This window comes from Hyla sarda, chromosome 3 (assembly GCF_029499605.1).
Source record: "Hyla sarda isolate aHylSar1 chromosome 3, aHylSar1.hap1, whole genome shotgun sequence".
Taxonomy (NCBI): Eukaryota; Metazoa; Chordata; class Amphibia; order Anura; family Hylidae; genus Hyla; species Hyla sarda.
In genome coordinates this window covers 161,083,842-161,106,503 of record NC_079191.1, presented here as the reverse complement: position 1 = coordinate 161,106,503, position 22,662 = coordinate 161,083,842, and the positions used below count along the sequence as shown (strand labels likewise).

At 42.8% G+C, this 22,662-nt stretch overlaps 1 protein-coding gene across 1 annotated transcript in view; it reads left to right on the top strand.

The window, feature by feature from the left end:
* Nucleotides 1-22,662, top strand: part of OPA1 (OPA1 mitochondrial dynamin like GTPase) — a 99,463-nt gene that overhangs the window by 45,983 nt on the left and 30,818 nt on the right. Inside the window, 9 exon segments of the mRNA XM_056565396.1 lie at nucleotides 3,993-4,097; nucleotides 8,172-8,258; nucleotides 10,779-10,892; nucleotides 11,793-11,873; nucleotides 13,590-13,664; nucleotides 13,768-13,839; nucleotides 13,912-14,011; nucleotides 21,738-21,868; nucleotides 21,955-22,027. Of these exon segments, the coding sequence (XP_056421371.1) occupies nucleotides 3,993-4,097; nucleotides 8,172-8,258; nucleotides 10,779-10,892; nucleotides 11,793-11,873; nucleotides 13,590-13,664; nucleotides 13,768-13,839; nucleotides 13,912-14,011; nucleotides 21,738-21,868; nucleotides 21,955-22,027 (838 nt within the window).

Below are 22,662 nucleotides of genomic sequence, written 5' to 3'. Positions count from 1 at the left end.
TCTCGGGTGGAGAATGATTGGTCATGAACGCCCACTATGGCCATCGGTAGATTCAACTTCTAAACATATTGTTACAGAACCTACAGTTATTTCACAGGCGATTGCTTGATATTCATTGTACGATGTCTGGAGAATTCACCACCCTACAGAGTCTGACTACACCTTTTTTTTTCTAATCCCCATAAAATATACACCCGAATAGATTTTTATCTAGTTTCCCAACCTATCTTAGACTTCGCAATTTCTTCAGAGATCAAAACAATTTTGGATCACACTCCAATAATATTAACAATAAAAGACTCAATAGTTATCCCTGGACAAAAATTATGGAGGGCAAATCCACATATATTACTCAAACAGGATTTAAAAGATAGGCTATCTTCTCATATCATCTCATTTTGACATTAATGAAAACTCTGTTAGCTCAACAACAACCCTGTGTTGTGCCTTTAAAGGGGTTATCCAGGAAAAAAACTTATATCAACTGGCTCCAAAAAGTTAAGCAGATATGTAAATTACTTCTATTCAAAAATCTTAATCCTTTCAGTACTTATGAGCTTCTGAAGTTGAGTTGTTCTTTTCTGTCTAAGTGCTAGCTGATGACACGTGTCTCGGGAACCGCCCAGTTTAGAAGCAAGTCCCCATAGCAAACCTCTTCTAAACTGGGCGGTTCCCTAGACACGTATCATCAGAGAGCACTTAGAAAGAAAAGAACAACTCAACATAAGTACTGAAAGGATTAAGATTTTTTTAATAGAAGTAAATTACAAACCTGTTTAACTTTCTGGAGCCAGTTGATATATATGAATAAGTTTTTTCTTGGATAACCCCTTTAAAGGGGTACTCTGCCCCTAGACATCTTATCCCCTATCCAAAGGATAGGGGATAAGATGTCAGATCGCCGGGGTCCCACTGCTGGGGACCCTGGGGATCGCTGCCGCAGCACCCCGCTATCATTACTGCACAGAGCGAGATCGCTCTGCACGTAATGACGGGCGATACAGGGGCCGGAGCATCGTTACATCACGGCTCCACCCCTCGTGACGTCACAGCCCGCCCCCGTCAATACAAGTCTATGGGAGGGGGCGTGGCTCCGGCCCCTGTATCGCCCGTCATTACGTGCAGAGCGATCTCGCTCTGTGCAGTAATGATGGCGGGGTGCCACAGCGGCGATCCCGGGTGCCCAACAGCGGGACCCCGGCGATCTGACATCTTATCCCCTATCCAGGGGCGGAGTACCCCTTTAAGGCCATCATTCGAGGTCAGATCATTAGTCAGGCAGCTTTTCATAATAAAGAGACCATAAATAAAAGGGATAGAATTATGGCTGAGCTTGCTCAACTACACAGGGAGAATAAGAGAAACTATGATCCTCAGATTTCAGCCCGCATCAGTTTCAGTACAGCGGAATTACACTCATTAGATTTGTATAAATTTGATTTAGCTCTTAAAAAAGAAAATTAGATTATTATTGGTTTACCAATAAACCAGGTGGTTTTTTGGCGAATCAACTTAAAAAGATTAAGCAAACATTTCTTATTTAGATCTGCCCTCAGGAGTGAAAGAACTTGTATAATTTAAAAAAGGATGACTTGACTGCCCAACCGTCGATTACATCCATAGTGGCATTTCTTGATAAAACTAAATTACCATCTCTCACAGATACTCAATAGAAACTCTGTTTAGGCCCTTGGGAGATATTTTGCAGATATGTGTAGTAGACATAACCTCTCCAGTAGACGTTTTTAACTATCTCCAAGTACGACCTATAACTACATCTATTAAATGGGAAAGAAGTTACCCCCTTAAAAACTATAAACATCACATCCTGAACAATAGTGGGGGCAAGGGAAGCATATATAAAGCATTACAACAAGCAACTCGCCCACTGAGATTAAAATTTCAGGATCATTGGGCAAAGGAGTCGGGAAGGGATATCTCGCTGGAGAGTTGGGCTCAAGTATATTCCCTTATTTCTAATTTATCTCATTGTGTAACTCATCTTGAAACTTCCCATAAATTGTTATATAAAGCATATTTAACACCATCTTGACTAGCAGGATATTATCCTGACAGATTGTCCTTATGCTGGAGATGTGGTAAAAAAAAAAAAAGAGGGCACCCTTTTTATATATGTGGTGGCACTGCTCTATCGTTCAGCCCCTTTGGCAGAGAATTCACGAGCTACTGAGTAAGTAATATATTGCCGCTGGAGTGGGGTACAGAGGTTGCCTTACTCTCATTGGGGTTAGACAGCTTATTACCTTTATAAGGTTATGCTTACACTGCGGAATTCCCGCAGAATCCCGTGAGTAGAATTCCGCGCTGTGAACATTATCATCAGTGTGAGCGGGTCTTCCGCGAGACACGTTCACACTGCGGAAATTGTTCCGCGCAAAGAACATGTTCATTCTTTGTGTGGAATTCCGCGAGTACTGCTTAGCCGTCAATGGTGACAGCACAGTGCCCAGCGGTCCTATCTTTGGCAGAGGCCGCCTGACGGAATCTCCACTCCCGCAATGTGAACATTCCCTAAGCCAGACAATAGCCTTTCATACCTTATCAGTCACCCGCACTAATATAGCAAGAAAATGGAAATCTTGCTATACCGGAAGAAGCGGCATTAAGAGAAATAATTACCGCTCTTAAGTATGTATAATGGAAACACTGAGACTGGAAGGGATAGGAAATATCAGAATAGAAGCTATATATATGGGAATATCTTAACAATAAATTTGTAGAACTGAATCTAATATAAGAATGGGTGAAACATTTAGAGTTAGTTAAGTTATAAGGAGGCCTTACGGAATAGAGTACTTATTTTTGTATCTTTGTAAACGCGGCACAAATGCATGTATTATACTATAATGGATTTGTTTCATCTGTTTTATTTTGGAAAAAGAATAATAAAAAGATTTTAGAGTCAGTGGGAGCCTTTCTTTGCTTCAATGGGTGGAGCGACCGCTGGGTGGGAGGGAGGGAGATCATTCTGCAAGTAATTATATTTTTGCAACAGCTGTAGGCACCCTGGTTAGAAAACACTGGTTTTCTGAATGGAATGTAGCTCATTTGTGCATCAATAGGTGGGGTGGCTAGTGTGGGAGGGAAAAGGGACCTCAGAGTGAGATGAGAGAACTCAAACAGAAAATAGCCAGTTCACAAAAAGATAGCCTCAGCGTTTTGGGAATCTTACAACATATCCATTTAGCCCCTAGACAAGCACAGATCCTTCCTAAGCATGTCCATTACTCTCTCGCAAGTACCTACTAAAATCACCTTATGCTGATTTACACAGGATGATTTTTACACAGAATGATTATTCTGTAAAATGCTTATTTTTAGTAAAAGATCTCAATCTTTGGCTTGCGTAAACATAAAGTTGTGCAAATTTCTTGTTCAACACTAGTGTTTCCCAACCAGCGTGTCGCCAGCTTTTGCAGAACAACAACTTCCAGCCAAAGGCTGGCAAGGCAATTTCCAGGTGGACTAAACATCTTTTTTTGCCTCTGTGAATATATCCTTGTGAACTGGAACCTAGTACTAAAATTAGTTGTGTGGAGACTTTAAGTAAAGGGGTACTCCAGAGAAGTAAAAAAATGTTTTTTTCAGATTAACTGGTGCCAGAAAGTTATACAGAAGTGACATCCGACACACCCCTCTATTGTATCTCTACGGGAGAGCTGGAGATACCCAATACTGTATCTCCGGCTCTCAAATAGAAACACTTTTTTCTTTTTTTTTATGTTCTTTTTCATCCAACCCTGAGATCTTGAAATGAAATGTAAAATGCATTTTCCAGGAACCCCTTTAAAAATATTACATTGAAGTTTTGATATTTTAGTTCCGTGCATCTACCTGCATTCTCATAGATATTACAGTATGCAGAGTGCTGTAAATAACCAAATAAAAAGTGTAACAGTCTTTACTCATTTTATAGTGTATGGGTCATGTCAGAACATAGACTCTTCTGATTTGTTGCTTATATGTCTTAGTTGAAGTACCAGAGGATTCTTGAACGTCTTGAGAAAGAAAATAAAGATCTACGGAAACTGGTGCTTCAAAAGGATGATAAAGGGATTCATCACAGGAAAGTTAAGGTAATGGAAAGTAGAAAAAACTACAGTATATATGGAACGGTGAATAGCAGATAAGCAACTTTATTGTACCAACTTTTTCTGACAAAGCACAGTACTAAGTAAAGGCTTGTTGTTCTGACTTCATAATTGACATGATGTATGTCAATGAAAATAGGGTCCTGGATATATGGTAATTAAGTTTCTGGCTTAAAGGGGTACTCCGCTGCTCAGCGTTTGGAACAAACTGGAGCCGGCCCCGGGAGCTCGTGACGTCATAGACCCACCCCCTCCTGACGTCACGTCCCGTTCCCTCAATGCAAGTCTATGGGAGGGGGCGTGACAGCTGCGTCTCCCATAGACTTGCATTGAGGGGGCGGGGCGTGATGTCATTAGGGTCGGGGCTATGATGTCACGAGCTGCCGGCTTCAGCGTTTGGAACAGTTTGTTCCAAACACTGAGCAGCGGAGTACCCCTTTAAAATCAAGCCATTTGAAGCCCCATGCACCACTTTTTTCTGATATCTATTAATGTGCCAGGGAAAGTGTTTAAAGCTACTTTGTTCTATTAAACATTATTGGTAACATTTCCGGGCACTTATTTTTAATTTAAGAAAAGTGTCAGAAACAACATTCAGTCCATTCTGTCATTGTTGCAGCCTACTTCAGATTTATTCTGGTCCATACTGTACAGGTGAGAGATTCATCTTAACCAACCAACCAACCAAGCATTTTGTATGGCTAAAATGAAAAATTATAGCAATTGTACAGGTAGAACATTTTTAATTAAGACTAAGATTATATTTATATTAATCTCCTTCTATGCAATTCTTTACATCTTCATGTTAAACAAAACTTTTGTAGCCAGATCCTGCACTTACATTCATTTCTGCCTACAAATCTCGCTTCCCTAATAAATAAATATTAAGTCAGACAGAAGTGAGTATGACTGCAGGATCATTGCTTCATTGTTCATTGGCGCAATAAAATAAAGTGTGGTTTGGAAGATGTACATAGCCTTACATTTTGAGCAGCATGGTAGCTTAGTGGCTGGCACTGTTACCTTGCAGCGCTGGGGTCCTAGGTTCAAATCCTACCAAGGACAATGGGCCTCATTTACTAAGCTGAATCCGACCAGTTTTTGTCTGGTTATTTTGGCGCTGAGTGTCTGAAACGTGTCTGCGACAGTGTGCGCCTGGAAAATCCGACAAACCTGATATTGCACTGTGAAAAGCCGATAAAGGGGCGTGGTCTGTCACAAAGGGGCGTGGTTTCAAAACCCGACCGATTTACTATTGAAAAAAATGGGGTATGTGCAGCTCACAATATAAATTAATCGAGGCTAAATGGAAAGTATTTACACCAAAAAAATACTAGTACAAAATAATATATAAGGAAAGAAGGGGGGGTACCAAATGCCTCTAGACTAATACCATAAAATGGTACATGATGATGAAATTACAGAAAAAATAATAATAAATAATAAATCGGACTGTGCTTCACTTTAAATGATGTACAAATTTAATATAAAAAATACAAATAGGACATAAAATAAATAATACAAATCTAATACATAAATGCCTCCTACCACAGGGCCCTTGTGGGGAGGTGAGATATTTGAATACAAAGCATATATTAAAATAATTTTTTTTAAAAATTATAGCATGTGAATTACGTTCTACCGCTATCTCAATATATTGTGAACCGACATAGTATACTTTTGTGCGGTATACTCCGTTCTCATGTGATTTAGAACAGTTCACAAAGTGATATAATTACCAACTCCTCAGGGTGGTTTTGGCTGGACGTCCGAGAGATGAATATATGAGGACTGTGTCCAGCGCTAGCGTGCGCTTACGGTGACGGGCCCGGATGCCACAGGCCAAAAAGGTCACCGGTCACGGATAATTGCAGGCTCGATGGCAGATGTAATGGAGGCTTTATCCAGCGCTGGCATGCGCTTGCGGTGACGGGCCCGGTTGCCGCAGGCCTAAGAGAAGTCACCGATCACGGAGTGGCTCCGGAGATGTAGATATACTCGGAGATATATGGATCTTGCTCCGGAAACAGGGAAAGGAAAGCCTCGTGGGAGATCTCTCGGCGTCTGATGGAATGGCGGATAAATTACAGCCAGGTGTAAAATCAGCAGGTGATGGAGTTGTGTCGGAGGTAAATGATGGCGGTTTGTGGATTGCGGTAGTCATGCGATAAATATTTCTTTCTCTAGACGCGTTTCAGGGTACTTTATATATGACCCTTTCCTCAGTAGAGATGATCTCTACTGAGGAAAGGGTCATATATAAAGTACCCTGAAACGCGTCTAGAGAAAGAAATATTTATCGCATGACTACCGCAATCCACAAACCGCCATCATTTACCTCCGACACAACTCCATCACCTGCTGATTTTACACCTGGCTGTAATTTATCCGCCATTCCATCAGACGCCGAGAGATCTCCCACGAGGCTTTCCTTTCCCTGTTTCCGGAGCAAGATCCATATATCTCCGAGTATATCTACATCTCCGGAGCCACTCCGTGATCGGTGACTTCTCTTCGGCCTGCGGCAACCGGGCCCGTCACCGCAAGCGCATGCCAGCGCTGGATAAAGCCTCCATTACATCTGCCATCGAGCCTGCAATTATCCGTGACCGGTGACCTTTTTGGCCTGTGGCATCCGGGCCCGTCACCGTAAGCGCACGCTAGCGCTGGACACAGTCCTCATATATTCATCTCTCGGACGTCCAGCCAAAACCACCCTGAGGAGTTGGTAATTATATCACTTTGTGAACTGTTCTAAATCACATGAGAACGGAGTATACCGCACAAAAGTATACTATGTCGGTTTACAATATATTGAGATAGCGGTAGAACGTAATTCACATGCTATAATTTTTAAAAAAAATTATTTTAATATATGCTTTGTATTCAAATATCTCACCTCCCCACAAGGGCCCTGTGGTAGGAGGCATTTATGTATTAGATTTGTATTATTTATTTTATGTCCTATTTGTATTTTTTATATTAAATTTGTACATCATTTAAAGTGAAGCACAGTCCGATTTATTATTTATTATTATTTTTTCTGTAATTTCATCATCATGTACCATTTTATGGTATTAGTCTAGAGGCATTTGGTACCCCCCCTTCTTTCCCGATTTACTATTGAATTCAAAGAAAATCCTGTGGATAAATGGCTGGAAATATCCACCTAGAAAATGTTCCCGACTTTTCCCAATAGTAAGTAGAGAGGAATCCTGCAAGTCTGAAACAACTTTTCCCACTAGTAAAAACCCGACTCTCTTAGTAAATGATGCCCAATATGTTCAACATGTTTGTATGTTCTGCCCATGTTTGCGTGGGTTTTCTCTGGGTACTCTGGTTTCCTGCCACACTCCGAAAACATACTAGGGGTAGGATCACACGTAACAGATTTTACAATGCAGATCCGCCGATGACTGACCCTAGAGTGAGCCCCCTGCCTGTGCCCGCTCATATCAGCAATCTTCTGCTATGAGCGCACACACAGGGATCTGCGCGACTCTAGTAGACTGTGCACGCCTGTGAGCTAGGCAAAGAGAGGCCGCGATGTCCAAGAGTAAACCGCGCATGCGTGCCCAGTCAACTACAGTGGGCACAGGCAGGGAGCACAATCTAGGGTCAGTCATAGTCGGATCCACAACATAAAAAACGCTGCAGATCTGTGACGTGTAACCCTAACATTACATTTACACACATTTTCTGATGCAGATTTTGCTGCCCATTTACTTCAATGGATAACAAAATCTGCTACAGCAGATCTGCGGGAAAAAATGTGTAAACATACCCTAATGGAGAATTAAGATTGAGCAGCAATTTGAGTGCACAACCCTACAGAACCTGTGTGCACTATATAAATAAAGAATTGTTAGGATTTCTTTTATTTAGAATGTTTCCCCATTTGTAGAGTTGCAAAAGTCACATACATTATATGTTGTGTATTGGCAAGAATAAACATTGACCAATGATTTGGTCGGTTTTATTTGCTTGCTTTACCAGGGTTATGAATTAATGGTAAGTGTTTTCTTTGTAAAACAAAAATTTTTCCTATTTACATTTTAGAAATCTCTGATTGATATGTATTCTGAGGTACTAGACATTCTTTCCGACTACGATTCCAACTACAACACACAAGACCATTTGCCAAGGGTATGTTTTTTAGTGTGTCGAATTCACAGAACTTCATACAAGACTGTTCAAGACCACTTTTTGTCTTTCATGCTGTGTATTTTTGCTGGTGTTTTTTTTTTGCTAATTTTTGTGAACCTCCATTATGCCGGTAAAATAATTACAGTCATGGCCGTAAATGTTGGCACCCCTGAAATTTTATAAGAAAATGAAGTATTTCTCACAGAAAAGGATTGCAGTAACACATGTTTTTGCTATGCACATGTTTATTCCCTTTGTGTGTATTGGAACTAAACCAAAAAAGGAGGGAAAAAAAGCAAATTGGACATAATGTCACACCAAACTCCCAAAAATAGGCTGGACAAAATTATTGGCACCCTTTCAAAATTGTGGATAAATAAGATTGTTTCAAGCATGTGATGCTCCTTTAAACTCACCTGGGGCTAGTAACAGGTGTGGGCAGTATAAAAATCACACCTGAAAGCAGATAAAAAGGAGAGAAGTTCACTTAGCCTTTGCATTTGTGTCTGTGTGTGCCATACTAAGCATGGACAACAGAAAGAGGAGAATAAAACTGTCTGAGGACTTGAGAACCAAAATTGTGGAAAAATATCAACAATCTCAAGGTTACAAGTCCATCTCCAGAGATCTAGATTAGCCTTTGTCTACAGTGCGCAACATTATCAAGAAGTTTGCAACCCATTGCACTATAGCTAATCTCCCTGAGCATGGACGGAAGAGAAAAATTGATGAAAGGTGTCAACGCAGGATAGTCCGGATGGTGGATAAGCAGCCCCAAACAAGTTCCAAAGATATTCAAGCTGTCCTGCAGGCTCAGGGAGCATCAGTGTCAGCACGAACTATCCGTCGACATTTAGATGAAATGAAACACTATGGCAGGAGATCCAGGAGGACCCCACTGCTGACATAGAGACATAAAAATGCAAGACTACATTTTGCCAAAATGAACTTGAGTTAGGCTGGGTCCACACTACGTTTTGTCCCATACGGGAGCGCATACGGCAGGAGGGAGCTAAAAGCTCGCACTCCCGTATGTGACCGTATGCGCTCCCGTATGTCATTCATTTCAATGAGCCGACCGGAGTGAAACGTTCGGTCCGGTCGGCTCATTTTTGCGCCGTATGCGCTTTTACAACCGGACCTAAAACCGTGGTTGACCACAGTTTTAGGTCCGGTTGTAAAAGCGCATACGGCGCAAAAATGAGCCGACCGGACCGAACGTTTCACTCCAGTCGGCTCATTGAAATGAATGACATACGGGAGCGCATACGGTCACATACGGGAGCGCGAGCTTTTAGCTCCCTCCTGCCGTATGCGCTCCCGTATGGGACAAAACGTAGTGTGAACCCACCCTTAGCCAAAATCCTTCTGGGAAAACTTCTTGTGGACAGATGAGACCAAGATAGAATTTTTTGGTAAAGCACATCATTCTACTGTTTACCGAAAACGGGATGAGGCCTACAAAGAAAACACAGTACTTATAGTGAAATATGGTGGAGGTTCAATGATGTTTTGGGATTGTTTTGCTGCCTCTGGCACTGGGTGCCTTGAATGTGTGCAAGGCATCATGAAATCTGACGATTACCAATGGATTTTGGGTCGCACTGTACAGCCCAGTGTCAGAAAGCTGGGTTTGCGTCCCGAGATCTTGGGTCTTCCAGCAGGACAATGACCTCAAACATATGTCAAAAGCACCCAGAAATGGATGGAAACAAAGCACTGGAGTCCAGATCTTAATCCCATTGAACACCTGTGGAGAGATCTTAAAATTGCTGTTGGGAAAAGGCACCCTTCCAATAAGAGACCTGGAGCAGTTTGCAAAGGAAGAGTGGTCCAACATCAGGCTGAGAGGTGTAAGAAGCTTATTGATGGTTATAGGAAGCAACAGATTTCAGTAATTTTTTTCCAAAGGGTGTGCAACCAAATATTAAGTTAAGGGTGCCAATAATTTTGTCCAGCCCATTTTTGTACTTTGGTGTGACCAAGTCCAAGTTGGTTTTTTTCCTCCCTTTTTTGGTTTAGTTCCAATACACACAAAGGGAATAAACGTGTGTATAGCAAAACATGTGTTACTGCAATCTTTCTGTGAGAAATACTTCACTTTCTTGAAAAATTTCAGGAGTGCCAACATTTATGGCCATGACTATGTCTGTAAGGCTGCCTTCACACTGCCATAGTGACCTTAGACCTTTTTTTTTTTGCCTTTTAATGGCCATTATTGGGATAAGTCACAACTAGCACCGCCGTATCCCACTGATTATAATAGAGTATGTTGCTTTACAGGAGTACAGCGGGAGAAAAAGACAATGCATGCACTGATTTTCTCCCGCTATACTCCCTTCATTTTGCAATGGCCGGTGTACTGACGGTGAAAATAGCCTCAGGCAGTTTCCTCCATGAGAAAATTACTAAATATAACAAAATAAAATAAATTATTTTTCAAGCTTGGTCTTGTTACCTTTGTGGTCAACAATGTTTTCAAGTAATATAAAATGAGATAACATATTTGTTATTTTGCAGGTAATTGTGGTTGGTGACCAAAGTGCAGGGAAGACCAGTGTTCTCGAAATGATAGCACAAGCCAGAATCTTTCCTCGAGGATCTGGTGAGATGATGACTCGTTCTCCAGTCAAGGTATTTATCAGGACAAATAAATTACATTTATTTTGTGAGACTATTATCGACCAGACAAGTCCAGAATGTTGTAGTAGACAGAACACAGTATCAAAGGAGATTTATCAACAACTGTCCAGAGGAAAAGTTGTCCAGTTGCCCATAGCAACCAATCAGATCGCTTCTTTCATTTTACACAAGGCCTCTGTAAAATGAAAGAACTGATCTGATTGGTTTCTATTGGCAACTTAGCAACTTTTCCTTTGCACAGGTTTTGATAAATCTCCCCCTAAGTGCTTTTACTAGTGGGATCTGTCTGTAATCCAGCAGTCAGGCTCCCTTCCCTTCCATCTGTCTCCTATTCTTACTGACATTCTGTAGAGAACGGATTGAAGAAAGTATGGTTGCAAAATATATATATATATATATATATATATATATATCACAAATTACATGGGAATGATCCAGTATAAAGCATAATCCTCATGTTGGTTTTCTTCTGTTGTTAAAGTAGTTGTCAAGGAAAAAAAATATATATATATACATATATTCTGCTGGTATTGGGTCTGGTAGGCTCCAATGAAGTCTATGAATACTACATACAGCCTAAGGATTGGTGTGGCACTGTTTTTGGAAGAAAGCAGAGAGGTGTTTGGTTTATTTTTTTTTAGTTTATTTTTTTATAACCCTGGACACTTTACATTTGAAAATTAATGTTTTCTAGACCTTGAGTTTAATGGGTTAGTTGATACAATATACCAATATACAGAACTGATCACAAACCATAGTGAAAACCCTTTATCTGCTAACAAGAAAATCATTTGGAAATGTAAACTTGTCCTAGTTTCCCTGCTGTAATATGGTAGTGGTCTTGTAGATAAATTTTTGTGCTTAATTCTTCTTCTGTTCATGTCCTTGCAGGTTACCTTAAGTGAAGGTCCCCACCATGTTGCTGTATTTAAAGATAGCTCTCGGGAATTTGATCTCAGCAAAGAATCTGATGTATGCAATCCTACATAAAACCACATTTCCTAAATTCCATGTTTAAGGGCTGCTAATATTTTTACTCGGAGACAGTCTGTAGTAAATATAGTAAGGTCTTAGTTTTCATTTAGGCTGAGAACATGTCTGTCAAGCAAAACCTGTTTGGTTGTAAGTTAGTTTTTCAGTAAAAATTAATCCTGTGCATAGGCATCAATAGATGAGTGGTGGGGTGCCACACTTGGCGTCTCCCTGATAAGCTGTTCTGCACACCCATGGTGCCCCTGATGTAAGCAATGTATGGAGTTGTAAGGCCTCAGCTCTGTACATTTAGTGGTGCCGCCAGGTCACGGCACCTCAGCCCCCCTTACCTCTATGAATACTGCAGTGCACGAACTCAGTGTGTCCATTACACAAAGTACACAGCCAAGGCTTTATATAAAGGTGGCTATAAACATTAGACAAAAGAAGGTTAATAGTTAAACAGCTGTTGAATTGACGGTTGTCTAATGAACAATTGTTTTGCAGATTAGATTAGAAAACACATTTAATTCGTATTGTCCATTAGTTATTCAAACCAGCCATACATGATCAATGATGAAGAATATATGATCTTGGTAATGTTCTGAGAATAGTATTTCCTGAAAGACTGTTCATAGACAAAAGACATCCATAGACAAAGGATGTTTTTGTTTTTTTCAAACCATTGCCCCAAAAACTTCAAGCACAGTTAACATCTTTCCACAATATGACAATCTTCCATCATTTGGCTGAAATTCTCAATGTATGCTAAATTTAATTTAAAGAACAATTGTTTTGGTTAAAATCGTATAGACACCCTCAGAAACAAGCAATAAAAATCTAATGGTATACACAGACCGGTGACCATCAGTTTTGGTTGTCTTTGTGAGACAACCAATTTTAAGTTCATCATGTCATTCTGCCCTATGTATGACCACACATGGAAAGGTGGCAATTACTGAGTAAGACTTCTCTCTCTATTTGCATACAAGTTATATGCAGACAATGTAATAGAGCAGCAGGACATGCTAGCAGAATGCTTGGATGTATAGGGAGAGGTATAAGCAGTAGAAAGAGAGAAGTGCTCATGCCGCTGTACAGAACACTGGTGAGACCTCACTTGGAGTATTGTGCGCAGTTCTGGAAGCCGTATCTCCAAAAGGATATAGATACTCTAGAGAGAGTTCAGAGAAGAGCTACTAAACTAGTACATGGATTGCAGGATAAAACGTACCAAGAAAGGTTAAACAACCTTAACCTGTATAGCTTGGAAGAAAGAAGAGACAGAGGGGATATGATAGAGACTTTTAAATACATAAAAGAAATCAACACAGTAAAGGAGGAGAATATGTTTAAAAGAAAAAAAAAACTACCATAAGAGGACATTTTTTTTTTATATTAGAGGGGCAAAGGTTTATGTAGTAATATCAGGAAGTATTATTTTACTGAGAGAGTAGTGGATGCATGGAATAGCCTTCCTGCAGAAGTGGTCTCTGCAAATACAGTGAAGGACTTTAAGCAGGCCGAATGTACCTTATGTGCCGACACATTCTATGTTTCTGAAACTTTCCCACATTACTATAGGTCATTGTGTTCAAGTGTGTAAAAAAAATAAAAATAAAAATGCAGATAGTAAAGCATGCTCAATGTGACAGATCTTGATCTTCTATTCTTTTTACTTTATATTAATGTAAACTTGCTTGTATTTATTGACAGCTTGCAGCACTGAGAGATGAAATAGAAGTGCGAATGAGGAAGAGTGTCAAGAATGGACAAACAGTTAGTCCAGAGGTAACTATTCTAATATACATCTTTCATGTATGATGATGATTGTTATAATACATATTTTTTGTTATGTAGATCTTTTAATAAATCAACATGGTCTATTTTGCAGACCATCTCACTCAGTGTAAAGGGCCCAGGAATACAGAGGATGGTTCTTGTTGACCTACCGGGAGTAATCAGTGTAAGTATACCAAATATTTTACATTTCTGTTGTAATAAACATTGTTGCTAACATTACTCCATTTGCTTACAGACGGTGACATCAGGCATGGCCCCAGATACCAAGGAAACGATCTTCAGCATAAGTAAAGCTTATATGCAGAACCCGAATGCCATCATTCTTTGTATACAAGGTAGGTACTTGGTCGCAACGGGGCCCCTAACAGACATTTAAACCCATGGCAACATAAACCTTATAACAAAGTTCCAACATAGATCTGAACAAAGCCAGACATGCTCTGTAAAACCACTCACAAAATTTTGATTCCTTGGTTAAAAGTAGTTGTTTAAACTTCCCTTGTATATCCCAGTATCTAGAATTATGACATAGCCAAGAAAAAGTCTTCCATAATTATACATTTGTTTTTAAGGGGTCCTCCGCTACTAGACATCTTATCCCTTATCCAAAGGATAGGGGATAAGATGTGTGATCTTCAGCACGGCACCCCAGTCATCCAGTGCATGGAGCAAATTCGACTGCGTGCCGGATGATGGGTGACCACAGCCGACACGCCCCCTCCATTCATGTCTATGGGAGAAGGCATGAAGGCCATGTACTAGCAGTCACACCCCCTCCCCTAGACATGAGTTGAGGGGGCGTGACATGAGGTCACAAACATTGAACACTAACGTTTTGAGCTTCCGAACGTTGCTGCGCGAGCCCTGAGATCCCAGGGGTCCCAGTGTCCGGACCCCCCTTGGGATAGGGTATAGGATGTCTTGGGGAGGAGTACCCCTTTTAACCCCTTAAGGACGCAGGACGTAAATGTACGTCCTGGTGAGGTGGTACTTAACGCACCAGGACGTACATTTACGTCCTACGCATAACCGCGGGCATCGGAGCGATGCCCGTGTCATGCGCGGCTGATCCCGGCTGCTGATCGCAGCCAGGGACCCGCCGGCAATGGCCGACGCCCGCGATCTCGCGGGTGTCCGCCATTAACCCCTCAGGTGCCGGGATCAATACAGATCCCGGCATCTGCGGGAGTTCGCGATTTAAATGAACGATCGGATCGCCCGCAGCGCTGCTGCGGGGATCCGATCATTCATAACGCCGCACGGAGGTCCCCTCTCCTTCCTCCGTGCGGCTCCCGGCGTCTCCTGCTCTGGTCTGTGATCGAGCAGACCAGAGCAGAAGATGACCGATAATACTGATCTGTTCTATGTCCTATACATAGAACAGATCAGTATTAGCAATCATGGTATTGCTATGAATAGTCCCCTATGGGGACTATTCAAGTGTAAAAAAAAAATGTAAAAAAATTTAAAAGTAAAAGTAAAAAAAAAGTGAAAAATCCCCTCCCCCAATAAAAAAGTAAAACGTCCGTTTTTTCCTATTTTACCCCCAAAAAGCGTAAAAAACATTTTTTATAGGCATATTTGGTATCGCCGCGTGCGTAAATGTCCGAACTATTAAAATAAAATGTTAATGATCCCGTACGGTGAACGGCGTGAACGAAAAAAAATAAAAAAAAGTCCAAAATTCCTACTTTTTTAATACATTTTATTAAAAAAAAATTATAAAAAGTGTATGAAAAGTTTTTTATATGCAAATGTGGTATCAAATAAAAGTACAGATCATGGCGCAAAAAATGAGCCCCCATACCGCCACTTATACGGAAAAATAAAAAAGTTAGAGGTCATCAAAATAAAGGGATTATAAACGTACTAATTTGGTTAAAAAGTTTGTGATTTTTTTTTTAAGCGCAACAATAATATAAAAGTATATAATAATGGGTATCATTTTAATCGTATTGACCCTAAGAATAAAGAACACACGTCATTTTTACCATAAATTGTACGGCGTGAAAACAAAACCTTCCAAAATTAGCAAAATTGCGTTTTTCATTTTAATTTCCCCACAAAAATAGTGTTTTTTTGTTGCGCCATACATTTTATGATATAATGAGTGATGTCTTTACAAAGGACAACTGGTCACGCAAAAAATAAGCCCTCATACTAGTCTGTGGATGAAAATATAAAAGAGTTATGATTTTTAGAAGGCGAGGAGGAAAAAATGAAAACGTAAAAATTAAATTGTCTGAGTCCTTAAGGCCAAAATGGGCTGAGTCCTTAAGGGGTTAAAGGGGTACTCCCGTGGAAATTTTTTATTTTTTTTTAATAAACTGGTGCCAGAAAGTTAAACAGATTTGTGAATTACTTCTATTAAAAAATCTTAATCCTTCCACTACTTTTTAGGGGCTATATACTACAGAGGAAATGCTTATCTTTTTAGATTTCTCTGATGTCATGACCACAGAGCTCTCTGCTGACCTCTGCTGTCCATTTTAGGTACTGTCCAGAGTAGGAGAAAATCCCCATAGCAAACATATGCTGCTCTAGACAGTTCCAAAAATGGACAGCAGAGGTCAGCAGAGAGCACTGTGGTCATGACATCAGAGAAATCTAAAAAAATAAGCATTTCCTCTGTAGTATATAGCCCCTAAAAAGTACTGGAAGGATTAAGATTTTTTAATAGAAGTAATTTACAAATCTGTTTAAAGGGGTACTACCATGCTGGGGACCCCCCGCGATCTCGCACGCAGCACCCCGCTCTCATCAGGCCTCGGAGCGAACATCCGCTCCGGGTCCGATGACTGGGCCTGTAATCGTGACGTCACAGCTCCGCCCCCGTGTGACTTCGCGCTCCGCCCCCTCAATGCAAGTCTATGGCAGGGGCGAGACAGCTTTCCATAGACTTACATTGAGGGGGCGGAGCGTGACGTCACATGGGGGCGGAGCTGTGACGTCACTATACTCCGACCTCGTGATCGGCAGTCATCAGACCCGGAGCGATGTACGCTCCAGGGCCTGATGAGAGCAGGGTGCTGCGTGTGAGATCGCGGGAGTCCCCAGCGGCGGGACCCCGCGTGGTCAGGCAACTTATCCCTTATCCTTTAGATAAGGGGATAAGTTGTCAGCACGGTAGTACCCCTTTAACTTTCTGGCACCAGTTGATTTAAAAAAAAAAAAAAAAAAAGTTTTCCACGGGAGTACCCGTTAAACATTTTTTTTTTCTTTTATATATATATAATGTATTGTATATGCTCTGCTTCCTTGCCAAGGGGTAGCTATTGTTTTTTTTTATTAGTCTCATCGTAACTATTATTTTATACACATAATGTAGACACTGATATTTCTCGGTCGGTACCATTGGGGGACACAGAAACCATGGGTATATGCTCTTGCCACTAGGAGGTGCTGACACTAGGCATACAAAGAGAGGCCTGCCCTTTCTGGTAGGATATACCCCGCCTACTGACCCTGAGCTAATCAATTTTTAGCTTAGTGTCAGTAGGAGGCAGACACAGGTTTGGAGTTCTCCAGACCTGGTCTTCTTTTTTTATTTTATAGTTAGGACCTGTTTAGGTTCTTTTCTCTCTTTATATTTTTTTGTTTTTATGTGGGGGCTCAGGAGCATGGTGCTACCTTTTCCCCCATATGCAGCTAAGGGGCGCGTGGCATAGTGTATCCCCCGTCATCCCCTTCCTGCCAACAGCCAGCACCCGGGGTTGTTCCTTGGGTCCAGGTCCCCTTATCTTCACTGCTCATCCCGCTGTCTCAGCCTGATGTGATGCAGGTGACTATAGCTGGCTGAAGATTCCTTAGGTAAGTATGGCGGTGTACAGGGTGAGTATATCCCTCCCCCCTTCCTCTCCCTCTCCACTCTTCCATTTTATCCCTGTTCTTTATTGGAGTCTGGGGTCTCCCATTGGGGGGGGGGGGGATTTTTATCTTTATTAGAGTGTATGTGAGGTATTTTATTGCAGTGCTGGGGATTGCAGGGCAGTTCCCTCCCCCTCTCCTTCTCCATCCCCGACACTGCGTCGTGCGGCTGGCATCTTATTTTACTTTCACTTTCGCCTGCACTCAGCGGATGACTGGTCGGAATCCGGCTCGGATCATGAGGACCACTCTGCAGTGTCTGAAATGGTGGACGTGTTGGTGTCAGCCATCAGGGACACTTTTCATCTAGAGGACCAAAGAACTTTGGATCCTGATCCGGAAGTTTCTTTTCGCCGCTCTTGGCGTTCTCCCAAGGCCTTCAGTTCTCATGCGGAATTTGATGCCTTGTTGGACGCGGCTTGGAAGCATCCGGACAAACAATTTCAGGGAACCAAGAAGATTCAAGCTCTGTTTCACTTTTCTCTGGATCTGGTTTCTGGACAGTGCCACCGACAGTTGATTCTCCAGTCTCTTGCCTGTCCAAATCTACTATTCTGCCTCTAGCTGAGGCAGCATCATCAAGGCATCATCATCTTGCAGACAAAAGATTGAGAACTTGGCAAAATTTGCCTTTGAAGTGGCAGGTTTGTCCCTGCTTCCCACCTTTGCATCCGCTTGGGTAGCCAAGGCTGTTTTGGTTTGGGCTTCTCAACTACGCCAAGGCATCCTGTCGGGGGCTTCCCAGGAGGACTTGGCGGATATTGCTTGCCAACTCGGCGGGTGACTTTCTCTGGTCAGCAGTCTTGGAGTCCGCGCATTGCACAGCCATTGCTTCAGGTAATTTGGTTGCCATTCACCGCTCCATGTGGCTGAAGGCGTGGGATGTAGATGCTGCTTTGAAGAAATCTCTAACAGAGTAACCCTTCTTCGATTCCCGGCTCTTTCGGAAGCGTCTAGATAAAATAATAGTTTCTTCTGATCCTGTCCTCGAGCCCCTTCTTTGGCAGCGGCTTTTCAGGTCTCTTCACAGGGAGTGATAGAGCCAGTCCTGCCAGGGGAGCGTTTTTCAGGGTTCTACTAGAACCTCTTCTTCGTTCCCAAGAAGGAGCGCTCTGTCCGTCCCATTCTGGACCTCAAGTTACTCAACCGCCATTTGCGACTCCTTTCACTTTCGCATGGAGTCCCTTCGTTCCAGGGTGGCATTCATTGACCAAGGGACATGTTTCTTTCGTCGGTGGACATCCAACATCTCCACATCCCTATTTTCCCTGCTCATCAGTATTTCCTCCGTTTCGCTGTCCCTGCGGGTCACTTCCAATCATGGCCCTTCCTTTCGGCTTAGCTACGGCTCCCAGGGTTTTCACCAAGGTCATGGCGGCGGTGATTGCCATTCTTCGGAGACTGGGGATCTTGGTTCTCCCCTACCTAGACGAACTTTTGATCAAAGCCCCGTCCCGGTCCTAAAATCTAGAGAGCCTTCATCTCACATTACAGACTATGTCCGCCTTCAGTTGGGTGATCAACCGAGAGAAGTTTCACCTGTCCCCCTCCCAGTCTCTGATATTTCTGGGTCTCCTTTTCGACACGGCAGCCGCACGTGTTAGTCTCCCGTTGGACAAACGGCGCTCCCTGCAACAGGGCGTCCATAGACTGCGGCACTCCTCTCTGATTCCAATTCGTGTCTGCATGGAGGTACTGGGCCGGATGGTGGCTACCATGGAGGCGGTTCCCTTCGCCCAGTTTCATTATCGCCCCCTCCAGTTGACCATACTGGCCAGGTGGGACAAGTCACTGTTATCTCTGGATCGACGGATTATTTTGCCCCCTGCTGTTCTGCAGTCTCTTCTGTGGTGGCTCCATTCTCCCCTCTTTTTCCAGGGGTGGTCCTTCCTTCCCCTCCACTGGCAGGTCATTGCAATCGATGCAAGTCTCCAGGGTTAGGGGGGGGGGGGGGTTCGGGATCTGATGGTCCAGGGTCGCTGGTCTCCTCTCGAGGCTTGCCTTCCCATCAATCTTCCAGAGCTCCGGGCCATCTTTCTTTGCCTCCTTCACTGGGAGATCCTCCTTCAGGATCGGCCGGTCAGTGTTCAGTCGGACAACGCCACGGACATCAGTCGCCAGGGCGAAACGCACAATCGCTCGGCGATGGAGGAGGTCTCCAAGATTCTTATCTGGGCCGAGAATAGTTTCCGCTCTCACCGCGATCCACATCCCGGGTGGGGAGAATTGGGAAACGGACTTTCTCAGACGCTCTTTGGCAGATCCAGGGGAGTGGTCCCTCCATCCGGAGGTGTTTGCACAGGTCTACAATCTCTTGGGGACACAGGAAGTGGATCTCTTCGCGTCTCGCCACAACAGGCAGGGTCCCCACTTTGTTGCAAAGTTGCGAGACCTTCTGGCTCTGGCGGTGGACGCTCTGGTCATTCCGTGGTCATCCTTACGTCTCCCTTACCTCTTTCTGCCTCTCTCTCCTGCCCAGGGTTCTGCGGAAACTCAAGGCGGAGGGTGTTCCCGCCATTATGGTGGCTCCAGAATGGCCCAGGCGCTCGTGGTACACTGAAGTACCGCTGCATCTTCCACTTCGTCCCAATCTGCTCTCCCAGGGTCCTCTCTGCTACCATAGATTACTGTCGCTGCATTTGACGGCGTGGCGGTTAAAACCACGGTTTTGAGAGCTCGGGGGTTTTCGTGTGGGGTGATTTGCACCGTGCTTCGAGCACGGAAGTCTTCGTCCACTAGGATTTACCACCGCACTTGGAAGGCTTATTTCAGGTGGTGAGAGGCTCAGTCAGTTTTCCCCAGTCGTGTTTTCCTTTCCGCGCCTTCTTGCTTTTCTACAATCTGGTTTAGATCAAAAGTTGTCCCTTAGCTCTCTTAAGGGTAAAGTTTTGGCACTTTCTATTCTGTTTTAACGGTAGTTAGCTTCCAATTCTCATGTCCGTACCTTTCTGCAGAGGGTGGCCCATAAAGCACCGCCTTTCAGGTCTCCCACTCCTCCTTGGGACCTCAACCTGGTGCTTGGGGTCTTGAGGGAGGCTCTGTTTGAACCTCTTTGGGACGACTCTCTTCACTTCATTTCGTGGAAGGTCGCCTTTCTTATAGCAATCACTTCCATTAGGAGGGTCTCTGAGTTGACGTCTCTTTCCTGTCGCTCCCCTCTTTTGGTCCTCTATCAGGACAAGGTTGTTTTTCGGCCACCACTTTCCTTCTTGCCCAAGTTGGTTTCCCCCTTTCACGTGAACAAAGAGATTGTTCTTCCTTCCAATGATAAGGAGCGTTCCTTACATAGTCTGGACGTTGTTCGGGCTGTCTTGATATATCTTTCGGTCACCTTTTTTCGGCAGGGTGACTCCTTCTTCGTGATTCCAGAGGGTAGTTGCCAAAGTCTTCCGGCTTCCAAGGCGACCATTTCGTGGTGGATTCATTCTGCCATATCGGAATCATACCGTCACGAAGGAAAGGTCTCACCTTTTCTATTGACTGTGCATTCCACACATTCCATTGGGGCTTCTTGGGCTCTCCGCAATAGGGCTTTGGCCTAGCAAATCTGTAAGGCAGCCACTTAGTTATCCTTGAACGCTTTCACTAAATTTTACCAAGTACACACATTCGCGTCAGCGGACGCCGGTTTGGGTCGCAAGGTGTTGCAGGCGGCAGTGGCTCAGTCCTCTGCCTGAATCTGTGTTGGGTATTTTTTCCCACCCCGGGGACTGCTTTGGTACACCCCACGGTTTCTGTGTCCCCCAATGGTACCGACCGAGAAAAGTAGATTTTTTTTATGATTACCGTAAAATCCCATTCTCGGAGAATCCATTGGGGGACACAGCACCCACCCATTGTTATGACTTAGGTTCGGTTTGTTTTGTCCGAGGGGTGTTTTTTGGTTCCTTTTTTGTCTGGTACCCTTGGACACCTGCTGGTTTCTTCTGTCAGTCCTCTTCTACTGCTTTGGGACTAAATTGATTAGCTCAGGGTCAGTAAGTGGGGTATATCTTGCCAGGAGGGTCCGACTTTTTTTTGTATGCCTAGTTGCAAGAGCATATACCCACGGTTTCTGTATCCCTCAATGGACCCTCCGAGAAAGAGATTTTACGGTAAGCATAAAAATATTTATAACTGTTTTAATCTTTTTCATTTAGCTACAGTATTAATAAATTAATCAGAATCTGAAAATGTTATGTTTGTTTTCGTTAGATGGATCTGTTGATGCAGAGAGGAGTATTGTCACTGACCTGGTTAGTCAAATGGATCCACAGGGCAGACGGACTATCTTTGTTCTAACAAAAGTAGATCTTGCTGAGAAAAATGTAGCCAGCCCTAATCGAGTAAGTAAAGCATTGTGTCCCCCAGTGTTTTATTATATAATGCTGCTTCTCCTAAAGTATACTCCATCTTATTTTTATCCTTAAAGATCCAGCAAATAATTGAAGGCAAATTGTTCCCAATGAAAGCCCTTGGATATTTTGCTGTTGTAACTGGCAAAGGTAAGACTACTCCAATATTTGATTCCTTTGACTCTTCTTTGATTCACACGTACAATATCCTGCACATTTTTAAAGCTGCAGATTTGAAGCGGTGTTCAATTATTTAGTTTACATTGAAATCTAATTTGCAGAATTATATATGCGAAGGATACTGTATGTGTGAAGTTGCTTATATTCCTACCCATTGAAGTCAATGGGTAGCAAAATCACCTGCAGAAAATACGCAGCAAAATTAGGCATGTGTGACCTAAGTAAACAATGCATGCACAACTGAAATCCTTTAGAAAATGTAATGTTACAATGGCCGGTGTGCCATCTGCAGCTAAATGGCTTTTATTTGCTACCCCTATAGAAATGTAGAAATTTGAGAGGGTGGTGGATTGGCATGCAGCACAAAACTTTTCTTAACTAGCACAATTACAAATATCAAGTATATTCATTTATTAGACTAATAATAATCTCACAATTTACCCTCTTTTAGTGTATATTGATTTAATAGCTATAGCTCTTTATGTCTTAATGTTTATCCTATAATGACAATAAGTGTGTTTTGGGGGCCCACTGCCCCTGTTTGTATGAAGGGGCAGTCAATCATGCACTCTTCAAAGTTTATGGGACTGCCAAAGATAGCCGTG